The 20980-nt window shown below is 58.3% G+C and overlaps 2 protein-coding genes across 3 annotated transcripts; both read right to left on the bottom strand.

The window, feature by feature from the left end:
• Positions 1–1636: 1636 nt before the first annotated feature.
• On the bottom strand, positions 1637–9844 carry FGF8 (fibroblast growth factor 8). 2 transcript variants are annotated; one of them, XM_068689084.1, is made up of 5 exons: positions 9555–9844; positions 9401–9437; positions 7199–7346; positions 3327–3433; positions 1637–2755 (listed from the first exon to the last, which is right to left on the bottom strand). In XM_068689084.1, the coding sequence occupies exons 1-5, from the start codon at positions 9584–9586 to the stop codon at positions 2474–2476; spliced, it is 606 nt and encodes a 201-aa protein (XP_068545185.1). In that variant the 5' UTR covers positions 9587–9844; the 3' UTR covers positions 1637–2473. The 2 variants fall into 2 exon arrangements, with proteins under 2 accessions (XP_068545185.1, XP_068545184.1); XM_068689083.1 differs by having other exon boundaries at positions 7199–7379; positions 9555–9842.
• Positions 9845–15984: 6140 nt separating this feature from the next.
• On the bottom strand, positions 15985–18558 carry NPM3 (nucleophosmin/nucleoplasmin 3). The gene is made up of 6 exons (XM_068688956.1): positions 18405–18558; positions 17352–17437; positions 17039–17158; positions 16794–16887; positions 16571–16700; positions 15985–16455 (listed from the first exon to the last, which is right to left on the bottom strand). Exons 1-5 carry the CDS (start codon positions 18436–18438, stop codon positions 16588–16590), a joined length of 447 nt encoding a protein of 148 aa, XP_068545057.1. The 5' UTR covers positions 18439–18558; the 3' UTR covers positions 15985–16455; positions 16571–16587.
• Between the last annotated feature and the right edge of the window lie 2422 nt (positions 18559–20980).

Here is a 20980-nt window from a genome sequence, read left to right as displayed (position 1 = left end):
CTGGGTAGCACGGTTACCCCAAAGCCCTTTAACGAACAGGGGCTAATTAACCACGGACCAAATGACCTGGGAAAGTCGGGGATCCCTTCCCAGGAGCTGGGCTGAAGGACAAGGAGGGTGTCCTTCCCTAGGCTCAATCCCTGCCTGCTCCTGGCCCCAGGGTGCTGGGTGTCCCCTGGGAGGTGGGACAGCCTCTTTGGGGGCTGAGCACCCCCAGCACGCCCCGCTGATTGTGTCCCTTCGTGGGACCTGTATGGAGCCAGTCCTCCCCTCCCGCTACCCTCACCTGGAGCAGCAATCCAGCACCAATTCATCCGGGCTCACAAAGCCATTAGGAGAAGCAATTAGACAAATTAATGAAAGAAAAGCACCCATTAAGGACTATCAAACACCATCTCCACCTGGGGAAGGGCCTGGAGCCATTCACTTTTATTCCCTGGAGCCCGGGGACAATAACGTGGGCTTGCCCCAGCGCTCTCAGTCCCAGACACCCACAGCCCTTGGGTCCCAACCAGTTTTTAATAACACAAGCCTTGGTTATTAGTAATAAAAAAATAATAAAATAAAAATTAACAATCCTGTTCCTGCCTCTTTCACCACCTAACCAGAATAAATGAAGCCAGGTGGACCAGCAGGATGCTCGGAGCAGCACTGGGGCTGCTCTGCTTGGACAACATGGTCCCTGCTTCACACCAGGGCCTGAAACCCCATCAGCTCCTCCGGGCAAGCCCAACAAGGGCTGAGCCACCACCAGAGGAGGGGACCCAACAGCCTGCTTCGGTTTGTATGGACACCAAGCTCACCCAGAGCAGAGGGGAGCAGAAAACCTGTTTTCTGTCTTGGAAAACCTCATCCAATGCCTAAACCACAGGTCCTCTCCTGCACCATGCCCCTGTTCAAGCTCCCATGGACCTGTCTGCTCCTTAAACCTGGAATTTCCTACAAAGATAGCCACGATTCCCATAAAACCCACCTGGGTCCAAGATCTCATGTATCCTCCTGCTTCCCATACCTGCTCCCTGGGGATGGAGCTCACACCAAGCAGCATCCTTAGCCTGTCCTGCACCTCTCCATCCTCCCAGCCCCCTCTCCATCCTGCATCTCCAGCCCCAGCCCTCCACGGGAAAGCAGGCAGGCTCCAGTTAGACTAATACAAATTTTTAATGCACATATTAAATAAATATTTCAGTCATTTCATATTCAATTTGTACACAACCAAAAAAAAAAAAATCCTCAAGGAAACAGAAAACAAACAATCAAAAAAAAAAAAGATTGGATGAAAAGTCACCCCTGGTCCTGGCTCCTATCCAGTGTCTTTGTTTGCCCTCCCCGTTAGGAATAATTGCTTTAACCCTTCAGAGAAAGGCACGGTCCCAGGGCAGCATGTGCAGAGCGGGGCTGGCTGGGGATGTTCACTCAAGGGAATTAATGTTTCCCTTGTGTTTTTTTTCCCTAAATAAAAAATTGGGCTTCTGTCAACACAGATTTTTACAGAAAACCTCTACTTTCCCTGAAAAAATAAAAATTGGCAGTGTTTTTCATCAGAGAGCACACCTGGAAGAGAGAGTTGGAAATGGAAGCGTCAACCACAAAGCGAGTGTTACAACAAAACCAGCCTGAAATGGCTCCACAGCAATTTGTAAACTTTTTTAATTAGATGAAAACATCCATCTGATTAAAAAAAATAAACAGAAAAAAGTTCACATTTTCCTCATGGAAAAAAAAAAAAAAAGATACCACCAGCCTGCTCCACAGCAGCCATCGCCTGCTGCCTCACCGTAGTAGTTCAGGAAAAAAAGGAAAATTATAAAAAAAAAATCCAGAGATGCTCTAGTGGGCGAGAGGTACCAGTTAGTCCAGGACTTTCTGTGAGGTGTCCATCACCTCCTCCTGCTCTCGAGGACAGAAACAAGCGGTGCTGGGAAGGGGCTGGAATGGACCCGGGGGTCCTCACCTCCGACACGTCCCCTCCCCATCATTTTCAGACTTCTCCATCCTCTCCGGCAAGCAGTTCATTTAGGTAGCACGTTGCCCCCACGTTTGGATTTCCTTTTTTTTTTTTTTTTTTTTGCTTGTTTGCTTTAAACGATGATTTTTTTTTCCTCTCCTTTCCCCCTAGAGCTACAAAAAAAAAATTACAGAACAAAACACGACCCCAAACAGACTAGACCACTGCTAAGCGAAGGGCTCTTCCCCCCCTTCACCAGTCTCTGAGCGTTTCATCTCTTTTCGAGTTGGAGTACAAAAATAGAGCCTCTTTTTTTTTTGCCTTTTTTTTTTTTTTTTGTAAAAACAAAACCACCCCTCCCCAGATTATCAACAACTACCGCAGGAAATTTCTTTTTTTTTTTTCTTAAATCCTCCCCCCATCCCCTGTTGTGTTTTTTTTTTTTTTTTAATAACCACATAGGAAAGTCTCTACGGGTCAAGTCCACCAAGCTCTTAAGCAGAGTCCTCGGGGGGGCTCGGCGAGTCAAGGGCCAGCCCTGGAGTTTCTAGTCCTTTTGCTCCTGCGGTTGAAGGGGTAGTTGAGGAACTCGAAGCGCCGGTGGGGCTCGGTGGTCTGGTGGCCCTTGGGGAGCCGCTTCATGAAGTGCACCTCGCGCTGGTGCTGCCGGGTCTTGGAGCCCTTGCGCGGGCGGCCCTTGCGGGTGAAGGCCATGTACCAGCCCTCGTATTTGGCGTTTTGCAGCGCCGTGTAGTTGTTCTCCAGGACGATCTCCGTGAAGACGCAGTCCTTGCCTTTGCCGTTGCTCTGCACGGGACAGAAAGGGGCAGGGGGGGTCAGCAAACGGGGTTCCTCGCCGCCCCGGTTCGGGTTTTGGTGCTTGTGGGGGGCTCAAAGCTCATTTTTCAGCTCTCCTACAGGTTAGAGCTGCCCCAAATCTATTCCCAGGGCAATGTCAGCACCGGGCTGTGAGCCCCCATGCCAAGCTCCTCCACGTTACAGACAGCACTGGGACCGGGGAGAGGCCCCACAGCCCCAGGGGATGGAAAATCCTCCCAGAGAATCGCTGCCCCATGGGGATTTCCCCCATCCAGCCCCCTCTGCCCGAGGGAAGGAGCACAGTGGCTGGAAGGGAGCATGATTTAAGCAGCCTGCCCCACGAGCATCTCGACATTCCCGGCCCTTGTACCATGTAATCGGGGAGAATAGCCCAGCAACCCGCCTATTTGTTCGGGGAGATACAAGGAATGCGCCCCACACGGCACCTGCCCGCCCCTTCCCACCCGCCCGGGCTGCAGGGTGCCTCATCCCCGTCCCCGTCCTCCGAAATCGAGTCCTGGGACACCCCCATCCCCAGGGGGTGGGTGCCAGCCCCTACCTTGCCGATCAGCTTCCCCTTCTTGTTCATGCAGATGTAGAACCCCGTGGCCGCCCCCTTGATGCGCACGCGGCTCCCGAAGGTGTCGGTCTCCACAATGAGCTTGGCTGGGGAGGAAAGAAATAGACGGGGGGGGGACGTCACAGGGATGGAGAGCCCAGCCATGCCATCCTCCTGCCCTGCCACTGTGTCCCTGCATGACCTTGGTCACCTCTCTTTGCCACCCGGAGCCGTGCAGGAGCAGCTCTGCCTTGCCCAGCTCCATGTGGGTATCCCAGTGGTGTCCCAGCAGGGATCAGGGCACGCGGTGACAGGCAGGGGACAAGCCAGCTGCCCTGCACAGCACGCTGCCAGCTGTCCCCAGCCCACGGGGACACCGCTCTGCGCCTCTCCGCCAGGCCAGGGCTGCAGGAGGAGCAGTGACTTTGCAGCTGGCGGGGTGGGGGGGGGGCAGGAAGGGTACGGCCATCCTTTTAATGCCTTTCACCTTTGCGCGAGGCGAGAGGGCGTATTGATTTGGTCTCCGTTTTTTTAATGGAGGCATCGATTGACTTCCGAAGGAGCTATGCAAATGGCCGGGTCGATGGGCCGCCTATAAATAGACCTGTCACCTTCCCTCCTGCCTCCGCCCTGGGAACACGAGCCTCGGAGCCCACCCGTCCCCGGGGAAGGGGGAGGATGGGGACGGGACCCCAACGAGCTCTCCTCACAGAGAGACCAGGGGCAAGCCCCAAGCACGACAGCAGCTCCCTGCTCACACCTTGACAGGGCTGCACTGCGCCAAGAGCCAAAGATTTCCCCATAAAAAGCCAGCTGGGACTGTCCCATCTCACCACCAAAGATCTCATCACCATCAGGTCGTGCCGAGCACCAGCACCTGCTGCCACGCACCCAGTTCTGCAAGGGAACCTGAGCAGAGTTTGCAGGGCCCCTAAGCACGTGGCACCTCACGGGGCCATGGCTAAGTGTCTCATTTCTGCTCTCCAGCCCCTGCCCAGGGGCTGCTCAGCTCCACGGGGCCGTGGTCCAGCCCGCTCTCGTCCCCACCCCATGGTGCTCGGCTGCCCCAGCGGTGCCCAGCCCCAAAGGGCAGCAGGTTGTTTTATAGGGGGATGCTTTTGAACAGCAAATGCAGGTTCTGGGTGCACATACAAACTAAACCAAGCCTAAACCATGCTCCAGGACCAGACACAAACTGCTGCCCCTCTCTCTGTGATGCCCTGATTCTGTCTCCCTCGCATCGCGGGCGTTTCTGGGGTCAATGGCACAGAGTGGGGACTTTGCCCATGTCATCCTACAGAAAATCCCATCCCCAAACTGCCCTGCCCTCTGTTCCACACCCCCAGCCAGGCACAGGTTGTGCTCAGAGCAGAGAAATTTGGGAAGAGACAGCCTCAGCCCACACCAGCACAGCTCAGCACCCGGAGGGACCGTCCCCAAACCGGCCAGCGGAGCCGCAGCTCCGAAAACGAACCGCTGAGACAGGGACCCCGATTTATCCATATTGGGGAAAGGGGGGGAAGAATTGATCCGGGAGGCAGTAAAAGGTTTGAGGAGCATTGATTTTTCTCTGCTCTCTCTCTCCGAGAGATAGAAAGAGCAGGGAGGGAGGGACAGAGGAGGAGGAGGAGGAGGGAGCGGGGAGGCCTCGGCCCCAGCAGGCACAAAACGCGCTCGGGCGATGGATGCGCGCCGCTTCCCTCCCGGCCTCGTCTCAAAGGGCGGCCGTGATTTACAGCCTCCGCCTGGGATCACCGCCCCGCCAGAGCCAGGAGGACGAGGACAACCTGCCACCAGCACCCGCACGGCCCCGAGCACGGAGAAAAAACCCTACAGACCCAGGGGGAAGGCGGGCGGCAGGGCTCGCAGCGCCGCGGGCGCAGCCCCGGAGGGACAGCCCGGCCACCTCCGCTCGGCATGAAAAGAAGTCAATCAAATATCGACAATTAAGACATATAACGGGGAACCGCCGGGCTCGATGTGAAGCCGGCTGTAAAAACGTCAGCGTGGGGAAAGGGGTCAGCCGCAAAAATAAATCAACCCCTTCTACACGCCCACCCCAAAAAATCAGAGGGGAAAAAAAAATAAAAAATGAAGGGGCTTGGGGAAGGGGGGCTCCTTTCTTCAGAGTTGGGTTTCTGAATAGCAATTTTTGGGGAGACCTTCCCCCCCCCCCCTTCTGGAGGGGAGCGGAGCTTAACATTTTCAACTCTATTCTTTCGCTGAAGTGACAGATTTATCCCAGTAAAATTATGTTTCATGCTAAAACTTTGAAGGGAAAGTGGCTACGTAAATGCTGAAAAAATGCAGCGAGACACACTTGATCCCCCAACTGGACTGCGAAGAGGAGAAAGTATTCAGGAAATGTTAAAAAAGGTGAAAGTAAGAAGCGTTTTAATAGTTCTTCCAGACATGGGGGCCTCCCTAGAGATTCATATAGAACAATCCTGAACCTCTATTTTAACATTTACAGACTTGCAACTCCTTTAAAACGTTACATCTGAAAAACTGCTTGTTCTCTTTCTGTTTTAGATCAGTCTTCATTTTCCTCCCTTGCTCTTCAACTGCTTAACCTTTTTTTTTTTTTTATTACGTTTTAATAGAGTTTTTCGAGCCACCGCGAGTCCCCTCCTCCTGGCCTTATTTAAACCTGGGCGTTATTTCAGCATGCATGAGCTGCCCCTTAAAGCCCAGGCATTACGGACCTGAAACAAGACGAGGGATATTTTATTATTATTATTTTTTTTTTCATCCTTTTGCTTGGGAAATTAGCTAATGCCCTTTCAATCCAGGGCTGCTCTAGGGTGGGAATAATTCGTCTGGAAGACGGACGCTGTACGTACAGAATAGTGTGCGCAGGGAGCCCGAGATTTGCTCAAACTGTGAAAAGTTCGGCGTGAAATTCACAGCCGGAGCAAAAGGAAAAAAAAAAAATAGAGAAGGGGAAGGAAGAAAAGTACCTCCACTAATCTCCCCAAGCAAGAAAGGGAAATTGCAGCTAATACCAAAGAACAACAGTTGTGATTCCTGCCTACAGCGCACGGAAACGCAGGCACCTCCCGCCTGCAGAGGGTCCGGGATCAGGTCCCCAGCCCCCAGGCTGTCCCCATAGAGCACAAACAGGGCCACAGCAGCACGGGGGTGACACCACTGACCTCTGCAGTGTTTGAGCATCCCCGTGTGTCACTGGCACACTCAAAGTCTCACCTATGGGACCGGTCCCTCTTGCCCAGGGTGCCGGAGCGTTTGGGGAAGGGGTGCCACAAGTTTTGGGGAGGGGGTGCCAGGGTTGGCACGGTGGCAGAGGGCACAGGCACAGCCCAGGCTCTGGAAATCACAGAGCCCCCTGCTTTGTTTTTTCCTCACCAGCAGCCAACTGCCTCACTGACCCTGTGCTCAGGATTTGTTTTGGAAAGGGAGGCACGGGGGGGGGATCACATTGGGAAAACTCCACTTGGGGCAGCTCTACTTCAGGGCAGGTTTCCGGAGCAGCAGCTCACCTTTTTCTATTTTTTTTTTTCCTCCCACTTCCCTCTCTTCTCCTTTTAACTTTTCTATTTCTTTTCCAAACGGAAGTCTCGGAGACTCCCAGCCCCGTGCTGCTCCGAAAGGAGGGCTCACCCCGAGCCCTCCGAGCCAGGTGCGCAGCGCGACCGAGAGGGCACCAGCACCGCTCCCCTCCCTCGGCACGGGGAACGTGCCCTCACCTCCAGTCCTGCGGCCGCTGAGCACTGACCCCTGTGTTTTCCCCTCCGCGAGCTGAATGATTTTAATGATTTCTGGCTAACGAACGGGTCGGAAATCATCAATTGCCACGCTGCGCTGCGGACACCTCCCCGGCTGCCCGCCCGCCCCCCACCGCGCGTCCTTACCGTGCACGTCCCCATCCTCTGCCATCGCATTGATTTTCTTGTTGTCCAAGATCTGCACATGCTTCCCGCTGGTCCTGCTGTACAGCTGGTAGGTACGGACGAGCCGCCGGCTCAGCTGATCTGTCACCAGGCTCTGCTCCCTCACATGCTGTGTAAAATTAGGTGGGGACTGAACAGTTACCTTTAGGAAATTAAAAAATATACGACACACCATTATAATCTCTACTCCTCAGAGGGGCGAATGGGCTGAGCAAAGATCGCTCGTGGCTGCCCGCAGGGCTTCGTGGAGGCAAGGATGGCAGCGGTGCCTCCTGCACCAGCAGCGGGACACGGTGGGACACGGTGGCCCTACAGAGCCAGGACCCCTCCGGCCATGCCCTACAAGGTGCAGGTGACTCGGGAGCACGATGGGGCTTGGCGACCCCAAAGGCCTCCCTGGGTTCAGGGGGTCCCAGCTGGCACCAGAGTCCCTGAGATGAGCATCAAGGCTGGGTGCTGGAGGTGTCCCGGGGGAGAAATGTGTAGGGAGGGCACTGGATGGTGCCCCCGAGGGACACAGAGATCCCCACACCTTCGTCACCTCCACAGGAGCACCCGGCACACGTACCCAAACGGCTGCCCCAGCTCTTTCAACAACTGCCTTTCTTCCGGGTGCCAGGCTCTTTATTTGCTCCCAGGCACCTCATTCACCGAGCTCTTTAAACACAAAACCCACGGAGAAGGCAGAGAGCTACGAGGCGCAAGGAAACCGCGCCCCAGCCCGGGCATTTGGTGGCGTGAGACCCCCGGGACCCCCGAGGTGCTGCCCGTGCCAACGCATCGCTGTCCCCAGCCCCGGCACGCCAAGCCCGTCCCCTCCAGAGCCACCAGCCCTGCTGCTGCCGCTGCTGCTCCCGGGCTTTAAATGATTTTCAGGAGCAGCCAAACCCGCTCCCCCCCTCAGCTCCTGGCTCCGAGCGTGCACAGGAGTCCTTTTCCCCCCTCGTCTCAAATCCCTCTTTTAAGTCTGGAAAGTTTCGCTGCTCCCTGACATTTATAAAGACGTATTCTGAGCAAATGTTGGGAGATGGCTCCTTTCAACATCAGAAGGCTGGGACTACCCCCCGCCACCCCCACGTCAAATGGGAAGATTTCCTCCCGTCTTCAACAACAACAGAAAAACCCAATAAAAGCCGAAGCCGCCGCTCTCCCCGCGCTGCCTTTATATAGATATCTCCCCTTGACAATGTCAGCTCTCTCCCTGCGCCGCTGCCTGTGCATGTGTGTTTCCTATAGACGGCGTTTGGATAATGCAGCGGGATTCTCTGCCGGCTCTGATGAGGGTACCATGTGGAGGAGAGGTCATTAGCCATGCCGCTATTCGGTCTCCATCTCATACTCCAAAATATTACAGCTATGTTTTTACACAACTGCACACTCCCAGCGCCTGCTTCCCTTTGCGTTTGGGCTGGAAACTCGATTTTTTTTTCCCCCACCCCGAGCTTCCAGCAAAATAAAAAGAGGAGCTTAAAGAGCGTTTCCAAAAAGCTTCTGCACCTGTGATGTGCAGGGAAGGGGGGGGGCTTCGCCCTGGTTTGGGGGCACATCGCTCCCCCCAGCACCGTGCCCGCTGCTAGGCGGGTGCTGCACAAGCCCTGCCCGGGCTGTTTCATCCGCTGGTGACACTTCTGTCTCTGGCGATACAAACCAGCGATGCTACAGCCTGACAATTTGAAGCTGGATCAAAACCTACCGCTTTTTTTTTTTTTTTCCTCCCCTCTTTTTAATTCCGCTTTACTCTTTTTTTTTTTTTTAGGTGAAGCGGCGCAGAAAAACAACCCCAGACCCCCCGAAAAGGGGGACCCGCGGTGCGATGTAGAGGAAGGGAAGGGGGAAAGGCAGCACCCAAAGCTACTTAAAAACATCATCGGGCGATCCCCCGAGCCCCGGGTGCTCCCTGCCTGGCAGCTCGCCTCTCCTGCCCCTCGTTTCGCAGCCTGGGGGGGCTTTTTCCAGCCGGGCGACTTTTGTCTCCGGGGTTTTAAAGTGTTCCTCCTCCAGCCCTCCCTCTCCCTCCTTCCTTCCTTCCCTCCCTCCTCCCTCCCTCCCCAGCCCGGGGAGCTGCTCGGGAGCCTCGGGGCACCCCCGGACCCCCGGGATGGAGCTGAGGGGGGGGGGGACACACACACACGAAACAAAGCCGGCGGCGAAGCGGGGGCTTACCTGGGCTTGCAGGCAGAGGACGAACAAGTGCATTAACCTGGAGAGAAGGGGGGGGGACGGACAGAAAGCAGGAGAGAGGTGTGAGCCGGGGGGCTGCGGGTCCCGGGGAGGTGTGTGTGGGGGGGGGACAGGGGGGGAGGCTGCCGGTACTCACACGTAGCTGAAGAGCGAGGAGCAGGGGTCCATCGCGGAGCCGGTGCGGGGCCGGGAGCCCGGGACCCGGCGGCGGGGAGAGCCCGTTTTGGGGCGGGGGGACCCGGGGGGGGGGGATCAAGGGGGGCGCGGCGCTGCCTCGGCTCCTCGCCTCCTCTCGCCCTGCCGGCGCGTCCTCCTCGCCCCGAGGAAAGGAGGGCACAAGCGGCTACAGAGGGGGAAAAGCCCACCCGTCCGCCCTCCCAGCCCCCGGGGGGGCTCACGGCTGGCGGCCCCCCCCTCTCCCTCCCCGACCCCACCGAGGGGAGCCCCCCCCCCTCCGCCCCCTGTCCCCCGTCCCGTCCCGCTCCCGGCCCCGAGGTCCCGGGGGAGGGGGCGGCCCCCAAAAGGGGGGGTGGCAGCCTCAAGGGGACCCCCCCCTCCGGCGGTACCTGCCGAGGTGGGGGGGCTCCGGGCCGCTCGGAGCCGGCGCTACGGGCGCAGCCGCCTGCGGGCTGCCGTCCCCGCGCCGTGCCTCAGTTTCCCCATCTGTAAAATGGGGGCTTAAGGGCTGGTGGTGGGGGGGGTGAAGGAGGGCGGGGGGGGAGATGGAAGCCCCGGAGGGTTTTCCCCGCTGCTCCGCAGCGCCTTGTGGATTGGGGCCGAGCGGGGCGAGCCCTCTCGCTGGACGTGCCAGACATTAAAAGGATTACCGGGGCGGAGGGAGGGAGGGAAGGAGGGGAGGGAGGGACTGGACCTGGGGGGGGGTGTTGAATGGAGGTGGGGGGCAGGAGTTTCGAGAGGCTGAGCAAACACCGCAGCCTGGGGAGGGGGGGAGCAGGGCAGCGGGACCCCCCTTTCCTCCCCGAGCATCCCCCCCGGGGGCTCTTACCTGCTGCGGGCACCGGGGAAGCCTAAAACCGGCTGAGGGGGGGCCACGAGGGGCTGGGGGCTCAGCCCCACAACCCGGGCAGGACCTCGGAGGGCTGCATTGTGCCGCCGAGCCCCGGCGGCTGCTCCCGGCCCCGCCACCTGTAGCGCACCGGGGCGGGGGCTGCGGCGGGCGGGCGGCCCCCGGGACCCCGGTACCTGGCCGGGGGGCGGCGGTGGCGGTGGTGGGGAGGGGGGGGTCAGCAGCGGCGGCACCGCCTCGCTCGGTGCTGAGTGACAGCCGCTAATTTGCCGGCCGGGCCCCGCTGCCGGTCCCCGAGCTCCCCGCTCCTTCCTTTATCTTATCAGAGCCCATAATTACAATTGCGATTTTGTTTTCCTCGAATCAGCAATCAGCGCTATCTGCCGCCGCTGGGGAGGCAGCTCCCGGCAGCCGGCCTCTGAGTGACAGCACAGTGCACACACACACACACACACACACACACACACACACACACACGCTTGTGCACAACCCTCCTGCATAGGACCTGGGCATTGCCCCATCCCCAGGCTGGCCCCACAGAGGTGATGGAGAACAAAATCCCTACATCAGTATCGCCAGACCTGGCAGCATGCAGGTTATAGGGTGGGTAGCCACCTCGTTCTGCCCCAAATTTCCCGTAGAATCAGCCTCTTGTGCATTTTATTCCCCATTTCTTAATGCAAAAGGGAAAAAAAAAGTCTTGGGTAGAGCCCGCGTTTGCCTGGCAGACTTCAGGAGCACCACCAGAACAGGCAGGGTCGGTACTGAAGATGCTCAGAGAAGCAGAAGAGGGCTCCCACAGGCTCTGCTCGCTGGTCCAGCGTGGAATTTGGGAGAAAAAACATCAAATTGATGTGCTGAGGTGTGGATGAGGCCGCTCCCGCGCCCATAAATCTGTCTGGTTAGGGAGAAGCAGGCAGGGAAGATGAGATACACCTGATGCTCTAAAGTAAAAAATAATAAAAAAATAATAAAAAATTACTTTTTTATGCATAAAAATGAAAGAGGTTTAGGCACAGCATCTCTTTCCTAGATGCTGCTCATGGTCACGAGCAGCCAGCCCCATTTTAGCCCCCGTGGGTACGGGGCCAGGCCATGTGCCAGGCTGCACCCCCCCACCCGACACGATGTGCACGACAGCGCCGTGTCCGGAGCAGCCCCGGCTGCCTCCAACCGGGAGATTTACGGTGTCCCAGAGGGGGTCAGAGGCGGCCGGGAGCTGACAGCTCCGGGTGTGCCCCCTGCCCTCGGCAAACAGCCTCAAGTGCCAGTCGTGGCCGTAAAATCGGGGCCGGCACGGGATCACCGGGGGGCGGCCGCACTTGTGCTGACACGGGGTGACAGACGATGCTCCCGCTCCTGCCAGCAGCCCAGGAGCAGGGCCAAGGCCTCCACGGCCCCATCCCTCCCACTTTTGGGTAGGTGAGGGGCACGGCGGGATGGTGAGGGCAGCACCCCGAGCAGGGACAGGGACCACAGCGCTGAGCCTGAGCACCAAAATTCATGGAAACCAGGAGTTTGCAACACTTTACAGCCAGGTCTGGAGGATGCTCGGCCATAAACCACCCCAAAAGCACTCGGAGTCTTGCCATAAAAGCCAGAGGGACGCCAGCCCCAGCGCTCTTGAGCCCCCTGCCCGCTGATCCCACACGGCATTAATGGGGCGTTGCGGAGGCAGCAGCAGCTCCTGCATGGCTGAGCGGTGCCGAGCAGCCCCGGGGCGATCCCACCGCTCACCATTAACCCGGCCTTCCCCCAAAAGGGAAGGAACTGGGCCGAAGCCCCCCAGGATGTGTTACATGGGAATGACCTTGTCTGCGCTACCCACAGCGCCGGGGCTGCCCCGGGGCAAGCCAGGAGCGGGGAGGGGAGATAGAGCCCGCTCCAAATTCCCTCTCCTCTATTCAATTACGAGCAAAAGGGCTGAGGAATGGTTTGTAGGTGGTGGGAACACCAGGCCGGGGGAATAACCCCATGCTCAGCCCCCTGGAGCTGCACCCACCCCTGTGTAGGACTGGTCAGGGCAGCATGGCCCCATTAGGTCCCTCTGACAGCCTGCTCGCATGGCTTTTTTTTTCATGAAATAGGTACTTGCCTCTGTCTTTTGGAGATGATTTCGCCACCTCCTGCCCAGCAGCTTTCTGGAAACGTGCTGGTGGAAGTGCTGGTGACAATATCGGCTCCGTCATCCTCTGGTGGCCACGTGCTGAGACCCACACGGTGATGCTGCTGTGGATTAGGGCCACTGGGGCTGGGCTCCTCTCTCCATCCATCTCTGCTCCACCTGGGTGGCACGGGAAGGAGCCCACATCAGTGGGGCCAGGCTGGGGCTGCTCACAGCCATGGGAAGCTCAGCACGGGGCAGCTCCGCTCCTGGTCCCCACCTGGGTAGCATCCCTAACCCTGAGTGATTTAAGCCCCAAATCAGGCGTTTTTGGGCAAATCTGCTCTGTGCGTGGCAGGGGTTGGTGAACGAGCAGCCTGCCCACGAATAACCACGGCACATCTGCATGGAAAAAGGGTGACACGCGTGGAGACGTGGGTGAGGGTGCGCACACGTGGTGTTTGCTCACACCCACCCCATTTTTTCCCCTTTGCACAGCCCAAAGAGCTTCTCCAGGACCCGGTCCCAGCACATCCCCAGCTGGCACAACTCTCCCAGCACCATCCCCGTGGGCTGCAGCACCAGGCAGGGCTGGGACAGGGCTCAAATCCAGGCTGGGTGCTCGAGGGGCTCCCCTGGCCACCCAGGAGCTGAGCCAGAGCCCCAAAATGCCAGCCCTTTGCTGCCCAGCTCCCAGCCAGCAGCACCAGGGGATTTGGTTCGGGGTTGGGTCCTCCTGGGAAGGGGAAGCCTGCACCCAGCCCCGGTGCCTACGGGTGCTTAGGGTCTGAGCCTAAAGCTAACAGCAGTGGCCGGGGGGCTGGCGGCTGGCTGTAACTCTACCTCCGTTTGTTTGCTTACAGCATCCACCCAAAATGCCCGTGTGTGTCTCCGGGCCCCTGTGTCAGTGGCAGCTGAACTGCTGACCCCAGGAGTTTGCAAAACACCAGGGTTATGGCCCCTTTGACATCCCAACCCGGCGGAGACACCGCTCGTCCTGACCCTGTCCTGGGGATCCAGCCCCGGGCACCCCACATGGGGACGTGATGGGACCCGTGAGAGCAAACCCCAAAGGAACAGCGGGGTGGGCACGCTCCCACCGCACCTGCTGAGCCTTGTGCCAACCCCAAGGACCTGCCCTAAATCCCCTTACCCAAACCCATCCCTCCAGAGAGCCCCCACAGCACCAACGCAGAGCCACCAAGGGCACGGAGGAGATGTTTGGGGCCGTGTGCCCAGCAGCTGGAGGAGCCCCGTCCCTTCCAAGCCCGCATCCAAGCACCAAAACGACCCCAGCCCTGAATTTTGGCCTCTCCAACAGACCGGGCTGCCCCCACACAGTGCACCAGGGGCATTTTGCTCGCCCTAAGGTGGTGGTGATGGGTTGCAGCCTCTCCCGGTTGCAGAGGGAAGCAGAGGCAGGAGCAGAGCGCTGATGGAGCAGGGGACCAGCCCCACCTACAGCATGGCCACAGCTGCGCCTCCCGGCACATGCGGGAATATTTTGGGGGGTGAGAACAGCTGGGACATCGCAAGGAACACCTCTCCCTGGCTGTGGTCAGCAGAGCAGCCCCCCATCCCTCTCCTCCATCCCTGAAAGTCAACTCACCCTTGACCCCTGAAAGGAGGGAGCCCCATGGGCTGGCTCAGCACGGGCACCCCAAATCCCTCCCCGAGCACAGCAGGCTGCCTGGTGCTGCCAGAGCAGGGAAGGATCCATCCCCTGGGATATCAGCGTGCAGAGCCCCGAAACGCAGCAAAAAAAGGATGCTCTGAGGCAACCACCTCCCGGAGAGACCCCACAGCCACCTGCTTTGGGGCATCACTTGGCTCCCGGGGCACCAACATCTCCACCGCCCTATGGAGGAGCTCCGGACCCCACACCCTTACCCACATCCCACATATGCACGCACACCCACCCTTATTTTCCCCCTACCCCATACAAAACAAGGCAGCCCTCACACCAGGAGCACCCCGAGCCCCCTGCTCCCCCCCAAAACCCCCCAGCCCGGCCGTGCCCGAGCTCACCTGCTCTCAGGCAGCCCTGTTTGTTTGCCCAAGGTATTTGCAGCCGGGGGCACCTGCTTTGATACCATCAGCTCGGCGAAGGAAGCTGCTCACCTAGCGTGACCCCTGTAATCCCATCCTTCCCCATTAAGCACCGTGTGCGAGCGTGGCCCCCCCAGCACTCGCCTCCCAGCACATCCAGGCTGGGGAGAGGGGAAAAAATGTCCCAAAGGCACCGAGAGCCCCTGGCAGTGGTGCAGGAGCTGGGAGAGCTGCCCACCTCTCTGCCAAGTGCGTTGGGTGCAACCCTGGCTGTACCCATCCCCTTACAAACCCCTATTCCAGACCCTAAATCCATCCTCTCCATCCCTGTGAGCGGCTCGGCCGGACAGCCCCAGCTCCAAAGCTTTGTCCCATGTCACCCCCTGCAACATCCCAGCATCCCAGCCCGCGGAGCTCGCTGCCAGGTGGTGGGGAGGTTGGGGTGCAGATTTGGGGTTTGGAACCGGGCAGGTCCGCAGACCCCATGCAGGTTTCTCTAAGGTCCTGTGCGCCCCTGCCCTGCGCATCCCAGGGGCTGCCCGGCCCCCAGCCCCTCTCCAAGGGCCGGAGGCACCGCGCTGCCCGCCTGCCATCTAGCGGTCCCCAAGGGGGACCCTGCAGCCCCCGCCACCTCCTCGGCCCCATACACGCACCCAGACCCCCACCCTGTGCCCCCCTGGCAGGGATTGGTGTCACCCCGCTGTCCTGGAGGGCTGGGGTGTGAGTGGTTTCCCCCTGGGTTTGTCAGAGGGTGTTTGGGGCCAGGACCCCACTCATAACCCAAAATGGAGCAGAGGGTCTGCCCAGGAGGATTCCCTACCAGTGGCCATACAACTCAAGAAACTTGATGGCCCAGGGTACCAAAAAAAGCCAGCAGCACGGCTGGAAAGGGCACAGTGTTTCTCAGGGCAAGAACTGGGACAGGCATTGACCCAGGGATGCGAGGAAACCCCTGGAGAAACCCTTAGGACAAAGCCAGCTGGGCTGCCAGCCCCCAAGGGTGTGAGGTGCCAGCTGGCCAAAGCACAGGGAGCCCCAAATCCCCCCCAACCATGTCAGGGCTCCCCAGCAAAGCTCAGCCCTGTGCTGTGCAGGCGCTGGAGTTTTGTCCCTCCCTGGGATGCTGCTGGGGTGAGGAGAGGACACGGAGGGAGGAGAGGATATGGGGTGAGGATTCACCTCCTTGCAGGGACAGCACCCAGGTGGAGCAGATATAGGGTTGGGCTGTCCCTCGGTGCCCCAGCTGCAGAGTTTATGGGGCAGAGGGGAGGTCCTGAGCCCCTCCTGGGTGCTCTGCATCCACAGCAGCTCCACGGGAAGCAGGGGGGCACAGAGAATCTCCCACCGCCCTGAGCATGGGAGGAAGATGCCAAGCTCCACCAGACCTGACACTTGAGACCTTTATTCAGTGTAAAAATGTTTCCTTACAAAGCAGGCTGACCCCCAGCCCCCCTCCAAATCACAGGCAGGCCAGGAGCTGCCAGCCCACGGGTGAGGGTGCAGCCTGGGCCCCGGTTCCACGCTTCCAAGTGTATAAAAACAAGGTGTGAGGACAGAAAAACAGCCAAGAATGAGTGAAACAGCAAAAAGGCACAGGGCAAGGAGCACCTCCACCACCCCCAGCTCCCAGCAGAGGTGGGAGGAGAGGGGATGTGCCTGCAGCACCCCTCTGGATTTGGGATCAGCCTCCTAGGGAGGTGGGGAAGGAGACACCCCAGTGCTGGGAGCTCAGCGCTCCCCAAAAAAGGTCCAACAGAAAAATTAAAATTAAAATTAAAACATAAAGCAGCAAACGGTGAGGTCCTGGCAAGAGGTGTCCGAGGTAAAAGTCATCCAGGAGGAAGTCTCAGCGAGCACCTGGGGGAAGAAAAAGCAGGCTGAAAGCTGCAGCCTCCTGCAGGGGGTCCCACTGCACAGCCCCCCCATGGCAGGGCTGTACCCCCCCTCCCCGCAGGGCTGCCCAGCCCCTCACCTCGCCCGCAGCCACCCTTACTGCTTCCTCCTCTCCTTCTTGGCTGGCACGATGGGGGCAATCTCCTCCTCCTCCTCCTCAGACATGTCCTCGTCATCGTCATCCTCAAAGGAGATGTCCTCCCTGTGCGCTGGGACACACAAAGAGCTCTGTTACCCACCGGGGGGGGGGGGGTCTTTAGCCCTTGCTCCTCCCCAGCCTCTCCCCAGCCTCGAGCCCTTACTGATCTGGTGCCAGCCAGCGAGGTGCACGGGGCCGGAGCCCGCTGCCAGGCGGAAAGTCACCGGGGGCTGCAGCTTGAAGTTGTCCAGGCTCAGCTGTGAAGAGATGGAGCCGAGTTAGGGGCAGAGGAAAGAAGCAGAGCACCCCGTGTGCCCCCGCAGGGTGCTCATGGAAAGGCCTCCAGGCACCCAGAGATGTCCAATTCCCTGCAGCTCTCCCGTTTGAGCCCTCAAAACCACCTCTTACCAAGGGCTGGCACGACAGCTTCAGGTTGGCCACGGGCACGGCGATCTCCTGGTTCTCGTGGTTTCGCCCCACCACCTCCACCACGTTGCACTCGTCCTTGGCACCCTCCGTGAGGCAGACCTGGGTGAAAATGGAAATCCTGGGTCCTGCTCCCCCAGGAGACACAGCCGGGGCTCTCCGGGGGATAAGAGACCCGCAGCGATGCCCCAGCCCAGCTGCCACGCGAGGTGAGGTGCTGCTACACGAAGCAGGGGATGTGAACCTCTGCTCATGCTGGCTGCCAGCTCCTGGGGTTTGTTCTCGTCTCTCTTACCACAGACAGGGCCAAGACGTGGTCAGAGTCGTCCTCCTCATCCACCTGAAACGTGTAGGATTTGGTACTGGCAGTCAGCTCGCAGCCTGGAAGCAGAAGACAAAAAAAATGAAGTGAGAAGCATCCCCAAGCACTGTGCGCCCAGCTCGACACCCTACAGGGACAAAACTTGGCGTCCCCAAAACAGCCTGCCCCCAAAACCCCACAGAACAAGGCTCATCCCCAACCCGAGGGGGCAGGGTGCTGGGAGTTGGCAGCAGGAGTCCCGAGACATTTTATTACGTGCGTCCAAACAGCTGCAAGAAGAAGGGAGAGGCAAAGTTACGTCCTGAGCTCTTACGGTCAGGATTCAGCCAGCCGTGGTGAGGAAGGGCAGGCAGAGCACCCTGGGCGTGCTTGCTGGTTGCAGGATGATTCACCAATGTGAAGCAGAGGGGAAAAAAAAACGTGGGGCCGAGCCCTGCGCACCAGGCACGGCATTTCCAGAGAGAGAGGAGAGGCACGGGCCTCAGCAAACAGCTCGGGGCGAGCCCCGTCCCTAATCCTGCTCACAAATTCAGCTCACGGGGGCGAGGAACGAAACCCAGCTGCAGGAAAGCCTCGGGGGCTGCCCCACTTCGCAGCGCAAGCGGTGGTCGAGGAGCTTTGGGCTGGCCCCGGACACGTGCGCGCAGCCGGAGCGCCTGGAGAGCGGCGGGGGGACGGGGGGAGGAAAGGGAGGAAGAGGAGGAGGAGGAAGAGCATGGAAAAGGACGAACATGGAAGAGGAAGGCCCCCCCGTCACCTCCACGTGCCCGGGGCCCCCCCGGCCCTACACGTGTGCCCCCGCCCCGGCCCTACACGTGGCCTCCCCAGCCCTCTCCGTGCGCCCCCGGTGCCCCCAGCCCTGCTTTTTTTCCCCCACACGTGTCCCCCCCTCCCATCCATTCCTCCCCCACGTGCTCCCCCCGCCTCCGACCCGCCTGCTAACTTTCCCCCAAACCTCCCCAAAATCTCCTACCCTCCCCATCCCATTTATTTCACCCCCAAAATCACCCCCCCGGTGCCCCTCACCGAAGAGGACGCTGCCGGGTGCGTGCGGCTCCATGTGCGCGGCGCAGGGAGTGGGGCGGGCAGAGCCGAGCCGAGCCGTGCTGTGCCGGGATGCACCGCCCCGTGCCCGCCCCCACACACCCCAAAAACCTTCAAACCTTCAGAGGCGGCACCCAGCGGCTGCCGAGGGAAGGGACTGTCCCCTCCGGTCCCTTCCTGTCCCCTCTGGTGGCAGGGGAGCTCACGGGGCGCCCCAGAAGGGCAGCGCGCAGCTGTACGCGGTGAAATGCCGCATTTATGGGGTTTCTTATAGGGTTTCGTTTCCTCGCTGTAAAAGGCGAAGGGTGATTAGCCCATGGGGATCATAATGGCTTTTCCTGGTAGAAGAGTTTTTCTGGGGGGTAGGCAGGAGGGGGAACAGGGGATCCTTAGGAGAGGATCCTAAACGGCAAGGGTGGAGAACAGCCCAAAAGTCAGCTTGGGGGCAAGAAACACCAGGGCAAGGGGAGTAAAGGAGTAACGGGGAGGGGGCACAGCTCATCTCCACTGCTTGATCTCCAACCCCAGAGACCGTGTGCAGTACACCACATGCATAGGAAGGGAAGGCAATGTCCTTCAGCACCCAGCATAGGGAGCAGAGCAGCCTCCTCTACGTTTTTGGGGGCAGAAGCTGCATTGAAACAGCTCCCTTTAATGGGGTGAGCTCCCACCGCATTCTCGGTCAGAAGCTGGCCCCGTTCCTGCTGCAGAGGAGACCTCCACCAGCCGGCCTTCTGCACTGCTCCAGCTGGAGCCGGCTCAACAACAACATGACAGGAGCTCCGAGGAGCTGAACCGAGGCCCAGAAAAAGACCGGCGTTACACAAGCGCACCTCGGATGCCTCTGAACTCGCTTCCTCCCGCAGCCATCTGGCTGCAGCACACAGCAGAGCCATGTGCAGCTGCAGCCACGCACCGGGAGCGAAGGAGGCAAGGAAAATTCTGCTTCGTGCTCCCTTAAAGGAAAAGTTCTCAGTTCAAGATCAAGATCAAGCCTGGTTCTGAGGCTGAGATGAGATTTGCAAGGCGTGGGTGCAGCTTTTCTTTCCTTCACTGCCAACCTAAGCCCACTGTCTACGTCCAGAGCACATCAAGGAGTAAAGAAAATGTGAATCCCTTCTTACAGAAGGGATTCTGCAACAGAGGGAGCAGGGATGCCTGTGTTTATAACAGTTTCCTAACTGCTCGACACTGAGAGGCAAGTGGAAGCAGTACTGGGATCCACCCACTCCCCAGTAAATTTCTTTAACACTCCCACCGTGCCAGCTGAACATCCGAGAGCACAAATTACTGGCAGCAAAAGCCTTACCTGCTCTGTGTTGTAGGGCTGCAAGGCAAAGGCAGCGAGCACGAGACAGCCAGCCAGTGCCTCCTGTCAGTGCACAGTGAGGATAAAAGCAGAGAATTCGATCCTTAACTGGTAACACACTCATTAAGCCTCAAAACAGGCAGTTCTCTTCCTCCTGAGCACGTCAGATATTCCAGCTGACCATATTAACACCTGGCAGTTATGACCATCCTCAGCAGCACCAAGGCACAAGTTTCCACATCCCATTCTTGCCATCCCACGCCAATCAGACGGGACATCACCCAAAACACACAAAGGTGTGCCAGCTTCTCTCCCTCTCTAGCTCTGCAACCCCAATTTCCCCCAAATTCTGCAGGAACCTCCCTTCTCTCAGCTCACATCACCCACAGGTGTTCACGTTACACCTCTGTTCCCTCCTGTACCACCTCCCACAAAGAGGGGAACCTCACACAGCCCCCTCCACCACTCAGCCTTAACTCCAGAGTCACTGCTCTAACCCCCCCACAGCCATCCTCTGGTCTGCAGTCACCAGCTGCAGACCACAGCTCCCACCAGACACATTCCTTAAACCACAAACGAAATCAGATTTTGACCTAAAAATCATTTTTTTTTTTTTTAAATTTGCTTTTATTCCTGTTTGACACTACGAACTACAACTCCACTCAGAAAGCCCCAGAACATAAAAAGCTACTCCCCAGGAAGATATATACACGTATAGATTTTAAACATTTTTTAAAGCAGACAGCTCAAAGTCCAGAGACCATTCGCCTTGCTTATTTTTGGCTTCAGGTATTCAGTGTTCCCAGGACTGGGGGATGTACAGAATGATTGCTTTGGAAAGTACTGTGATCACTACGTAGAAGTTGTAGAAACGACTGAAGTCCCTTTCATGCTGAAAAACTCACCCTGCACAGATTACACTTTTTTTTAGGCCTGCCCCTGGGCCCTTGAAATAGGATATTTGGTCCTATTTGTAGCAAAGAATCCTTGAAACAGGCAAATAAAAAATTGTGGCTAGTGATGACAGAGTGTAACAAACTGCTCATGGGGCAGATGGGTCTGCCAACAGCCATTCCAGCAGCAAGGTCCCATCACCCTTGGCACCAAACCCAACAGAGCTCTGACAAGTGCAGTGGTTCAGACAAACACACCACAGCACTGAACAGCTAGCATGGTCTAGCATGTCACCTGCAAAGAGAAGATGAAGAGCTGAATATGCTTGTTTAGCATGGGAAAGAGAAGACTCAGG

The sequence above is a fragment of the Anas acuta genome, chromosome 7 (assembly GCF_963932015.1).
Source record: "Anas acuta chromosome 7, bAnaAcu1.1, whole genome shotgun sequence".
In the NCBI taxonomy this organism is placed as follows: Eukaryota; Metazoa; Chordata; class Aves; order Anseriformes; family Anatidae; genus Anas; species Anas acuta.
This window is presented reverse-complemented; position numbering and strand designations above follow the sequence as displayed.

Coding starts and splice junctions, on each gene's coding strand:
- NPM3 (XM_068688956.1), bottom strand. CDS start 18,438: ATGGAGCCGCACGCACCCGGCAGCGTCCTCTTCG. Junction 17,438..18,404: donor ACCCGGCAGCGTCCTCTTCG/GTGAGGGGCACC, acceptor TTCTGCTTCCAG/GCTGCGAGCTGACTGCCAGT. Junction 17,159..17,351: donor ACGTCTTGGCCCTGTCTGTG/GTAAGAGAGACG, acceptor ATTTTCACCCAG/GTCTGCCTCACGGAGGGTGC.
- FGF8 (XM_068689083.1), bottom strand. CDS start 9,586: ATGGACCCCTGCTCCTCGCTCTTCAGCTACGT. Junction 9,438..9,554: donor TCCTCGCTCTTCAGCTACGT/GTGAGTACCGGC, acceptor CCTTCTCTCCAG/GTTAATGCACTTGTTCGTCC. Junction 3,434..7,198: donor AGAGGATGGGGACGTGCACG/GTAAGGACGCGC, acceptor TTTCCTCCCCAG/CCAAGCTCATTGTGGAGACC.